We start from the raw sequence: 5,000 nt of genomic DNA on the forward strand, positions 1-5,000 counted from the left end.
AATTTGGGAGAGCCTGAGAAAGGTCAACTCTTTCAACTCTGACCTCTTGGCAGCAAAATTTTTGCGCAAAACTGATTAAAAAGTTTGCTGCATGTCTGAATATCCTTTATGTAAAATTTCAAATGTTAAGACCCAAAATTGGCTTAATAGTTTGCTAGAGACCGCAAAGGTCAAATCTTTGGAACTTTGACCCCTTGCTAGTCAACTTTTTGGTCAAAAACCGATTGAAAAGCTTGCCCTATGTCTGAATACACTTTATGTAAAATTTCAAACGTTTAGACTAAAAATTGGCTAATAATTTTCGTAGAGACCGCAGACGTAAATTTTTTTAAACTTTGACCCAATTATCACCCCATAGCATCTATTGTTTTGGGCTCAAATCAAATTATAGATCCATGTTCATGCAACCTATATCTAAAATTTCAAGTGTTTAGACCCAAACTTGGCGGAGGAGTTTGGTAGAGTTCTCAAAGGTTAAGTCATTATACTTTGACTCCCTAACAGCCAAATTTCTGGCCGAAATCCTATTAAAAAGACTTTCCTTAATCTCAATAGCAGGTATGTCAAATTTCAAGTATGTAGACCGAAAATTGACAGTTATTTGGTAGGGAAAGTACACGGACACATGCACAGGTAGGTAAATGTACACGGACACATACACGTTCACATACACAGGTAGGTAAATGTACACGGACACATACACGTTCACATACACAGGTAGACAAATGTACACGTTCACATACACAGGTAGGGAAATGTACACGGACACATACACACACATACACACACACATTTTCACTTTTATAGATATATAGATTAGTGTTGGGACGATTAATCGGAATCGGAATTGGTAAGCGAAATATTGGAAATTTGGTAGTATCGGAATGGGAATCGGTATCAGAATTTGAAAAAAATAGTGCCATTTCCGATGCCAAAAACGATTCCTTTAATTGTCGTTTTTTTTATCTGAATTTTTTTAAGAAATTCTCTCACCGCTGGTAGTAATGATAAAATCTGACATATAAACGGCTATCTGTCTGTCTGTCTGTCTGTCTCCATATTTTCAAACTCTATCTCCTCCGAAACTAAAAGTCGCAGAGCGGCACTAGGGGCCTCAAATGTTTGGATTTTTTCATGGACCATTCTTTTATGGATCTTTAGCCGATTAAAATAGTTTTTAAGGAGTCAAAAAAAATGGGTCAAAATTGGAAAAAAAAAATACATTTTTCACATTCATCTTAGTTGCAGTGGTAACGTCACCAGATTTGAATGCTTCGATTTCGATTTTAGCTTTTTTTTTTTACTTTTGAAATCACGACTCTATAATAATATATACGAAATCTGGACAAATTAAAATATCATATAAAAGCGCGTTTTAAGCCCGGGCAAAGCCAGGCACCCTCCTCCACTAGTCTAATATATAAAAGGTTATATGTCTGCCTGTCTCCATATTTTCAAACTCTAGATTTGAGCTCAGACGAGCACTTGCCATGAAAATAACAACCATTTGAGGCCCTTGGCGCCGCACTGCGATTTTTAGTTTCAGAGGAGATAGACTTAGAAATATAGAGACAGACAGACAGACATATCGCCTTTTATGTATTAGATTAAGCAGTGACGCGCAGAGAACATTTTAGGGCAGGTGCTCAAGTGAAAAAGAAAACGACAAAAATATAGTAATGGTGTGATACAAACCTATAATATATTCCTCTGAAAAGGGCACTTTTAAAACTGGTGTATAAGGGGCAGATGCTTGAGTCTCTCTACACGCCCCTGGTATTTAGAGTATAGCTAAGTAAAACGCCGAAAAATTATATTTCTAAAATATAATAAAATAGCAACTGAAGTTCTATTATATTCATATTGTTGTAGCTATCCCGACACGTCATTGCCCGGGCATATGTATGCTGTAGACGAACACGGAATTAAAGAATTTTATGAAGATTAATCGTAAAGAAAAACAAAACTACTTTACCAAAGACTTCTTCGATTTCTTCATTGACTTTTTTGTAAACTTCTGGATGGGATGTAATCAAGAAAAGCGCCCACATCATCGCCACAGACGTTGTGTCATGTCCCTAGAAAAGAAAGAAACATGTTTTTTTGTTTTTTAAATAAATACACAATATTCAGCCATTTTTATTCGTAAGTAAAATATACAACATTGTAAGTATATACAATAAACTAAATCACAGATATTTTTGCCTTACTATATGTGTGTGTTTGTGTGTGTATTTGTAGGTGTGTGTTTGTGTGTGTGTTTGTGTCTGTGTGTTTGTGTGTGTTTGTGTGTGTTTGTGTTTGTATGTGTGTGTGTGTTTGTGTGTGTTTGTGTTTGGGTGTTTGTGTGTGTGTTTGTGTGTGTTTGCGTTTGTGTGTTTGTGTGTGTGTGTTTGTGTGTGTGTGTTTGTGTGTGTTTGTGCTTGGGTGTTTGTGTGTGTGTTTGTGTGTGTTTGCGTTTGTGTGTTTGTGTGTGTGTGTTTGTGTGTGTGTGTTTGTTTGTATGTGTGTTTGTGTGTGTGTTTGTCTGTGTGTGTGTTTGTGTGTGTGTTTGTGTGTGTGTGTTTGTGTTTGTGTGTGTTTGCGTTCGGGTGTTTGTCTGTGTGTTTGTGTGTGTTTGCGTTTGTGTGTTTGTGTGTGTGTGTTTGTTTATGTGTGTGATTGTGTTTGTGTGTAGTTTGTGATTGTGCGTGTGTTTCTCTGTGTGTGTTTGTGTGTGTGTTTGTGTGTGTGTTTGTTTATGTGCGTGATTGTATTTGTGCGTAGTTTGTGTTTGTGATTGTGCGTGTGTTTCTGTGTGTGTGCTTGTGTGTGTGTTTGTGTTTGTTATTTTATGTGTGTGCGTTTGTGTTTGTGTGTGTGTTTGTTTATGTGTGTGATTGTATTCGTGCGTAGTTTGTGATTGTCCGTGTGTTTGTGTGTAGTTTGTGATTGTGTGTGTTTCTGTGTGTGTGTTTGTGTGTGTGTTTGTGTGTGTGTGTTTGTGTTTGTGTTTTGGTGTGTGTGTTCGTGTTTGTGTGTGTTTGTTTATGTGATTGTATTTGTGCATAGTTTGTGATTGTGCGTGTGTTTTTGTATAGTTTGTGATTGTACGTGTGTTTGTGTGTGTGTGTGTTTGTGTTTGTGTGTGTGTGTGTGTGTGTTTGTGTGTGTGTTCGTGTTTGTGTTTTTGTGTGTTTGTGTTTGTATGTGTGTTTGTGTGTGGTTGTGTGTGTGTTTGTGTGTGTGGGTGTGGGTGTATTTGTGTGTGTGTTTGTGTTTGTGTGTTTGTGTTTGTATGAGTGTTTGTGTGTGTGTATTTGTGTGTGTGTTTGTGTTTGTGTGTTTGGGTGCGTGTTTGTTTATGTGTGTGATTGTATTTGTGCGTAGTTTGTGATTGTGCGTGTGTTTCTGTGTGTGTGTGTTTGTGTGTGTGTTTGCGTTTGTGTGTTGGTGTGTGTGTTGGTGTTTGTGTGTGTGTGTATTTGGGTGTGTGTTTGTGTTTGTGTTTGTATGAGTGTTTGTGTGTGTGTATTTGTGTGTGTGTTTGTGTTTGTGTGTTTGGGTGCGTGTTTGTTTAGATGTGTGATTGTATTTGTGCGTAGTTTGTGATTGTGCGTGTGTTTCTGTGTGTGTGTTTGTGTGTGTGTTTGTGTGTTGGTGTGTGTGTTTGTGTTTGTGTGTGTTTTTTTATGTGTGTGATTGTATTTGTGTTTGTGTTTGTGTGTGTGTATGTGTGTGTGTTTGTGTGTGTGTTCGTGTTTGTGTTTTTGTGTGTTTGTGTTTGTATGTGTGTCTGTGTGTGTTTGTGTGTGTGTTTGTGTGTTTGTGTTTGTATGTGTGTTTGTGTGTGTGGGTGTGTGTGTATTTGTGTGTGTTTGTGTGTTTGTGTTTGTATGATTGTTTGTGTGTGTGTATTTTTGTGTGTGTTTGTGTTTGTGTGTTTGGGTGCGTGTTTGTTTATGTGTGTGATTGTATTTGTGCGTAGTTTGTGATTGTGCGTGTGTTTCTGTGCGTGTGTGTGTGTTCGTGTGTGTGTTTGCGTTTGTGTGTTGGTGTGTGTGTGTTGGTGTTTGTGTGTGTGTGTGTGTATTTGGGTGTGTGTTTGTGTTTGTGTTTGTATGAGTGTTTGTGTGTGTGTATTTTTGTGTGTGTTTGTGTTTGTGTGTTTGGGTGCGTGTTTGTTTAGATGTGTGATTGTATTTGTGCGTAGTTTGTGACTGTGCGTGTGTTTCTGTGTGTGTGTGTGTTTGTGTTTGTGTGTTGGTGTGTTTGTTTGTGTTTGTGTGTGTTTGTTTATGTGTGTGATTGTATTTGCGCGTAGTTTGTGATTGTGCGTGTGTTTGTGTGTAGTTTGTGACTGTACGTGTGTTTGTCTGTGTGTGTGTGTGTGTGTGCGTTTTTGTTTGTGTTTGTGTGTATGTGCTTGTGTTTGTGTGTGTGTTGGTTTATGTGTGCGATTGTATTTGTGCGTAGTTTGTGATTGTGCGTGCGTTTGTGTGTGTGTGTGTGTATGTTTGTCTGTGCGTTTGTGTTTGTGTGTGTGTGTGTTTGTTTACGTGTGTAATTATATTTGTGCATAGTTTGTGATTGTGCGTGTGTTTGTGTGTGTGTGTGTGTGTTTGAGTATTGTTATTTATCGTTCTGCAACCGAAAGATAAATCAATTTCACACCTCATAGTGAATGCTAATTCTATTTTGGTGTCTTAAACTTCTCCCTCTACATATTTTTACTAATGAGGAGATTATATACGAAGACAAAACCTTCGTCAATTATTGTCAACAATTATTGTCCATTTAATAAAATGAAAATCGTTTCCGAAACGATCGTACACTCAAGTTGATTTCGTTTATTTTTCCTTTTGAAACTGACTCATAATTTAAAATTATTAATCTTTTTATTCAATATATATATATATATATATATATATATATATATATATATATATATATATATATATATATATATAGGAAATTTATTACTGTGAGTCCAGAATGAGTTTACATATTGTTTCAGCTAG

General features: G+C 36.8%; 1 protein-coding gene across 4 annotated transcripts in view; it reads right to left on the minus strand.

Moving 5' to 3' along the window:
* The window catches only part of LOC145266308 (cytochrome P450 4V2-like), a 118,716-nt gene that overhangs the window by 57,217 nt on the left and 56,499 nt on the right, over window positions 1-5,000 (minus strand). For all 4 annotated transcript variants that reach the window (XM_080121859.1, XM_080121861.1, XM_080121860.1 and 1 more), the window contains exon 8: window positions 1,976-2,078. In XM_080121859.1, coding sequence (XP_079977985.1) covers window positions 1,976-2,078 — 103 coding nt within the window. The remainder of the gene's footprint in view (window positions 1-1,975; window positions 2,079-5,000) is intronic.

Source organism: Euprymna scolopes, chromosome 41 (genome assembly GCF_053919585.1).
Source record: "Euprymna scolopes isolate OS-2025 chromosome 41, ASM5391958v1, whole genome shotgun sequence".
In the NCBI taxonomy this organism is placed as follows: Eukaryota; Metazoa; Mollusca; class Cephalopoda; order Sepiida; family Sepiolidae; genus Euprymna; species Euprymna scolopes.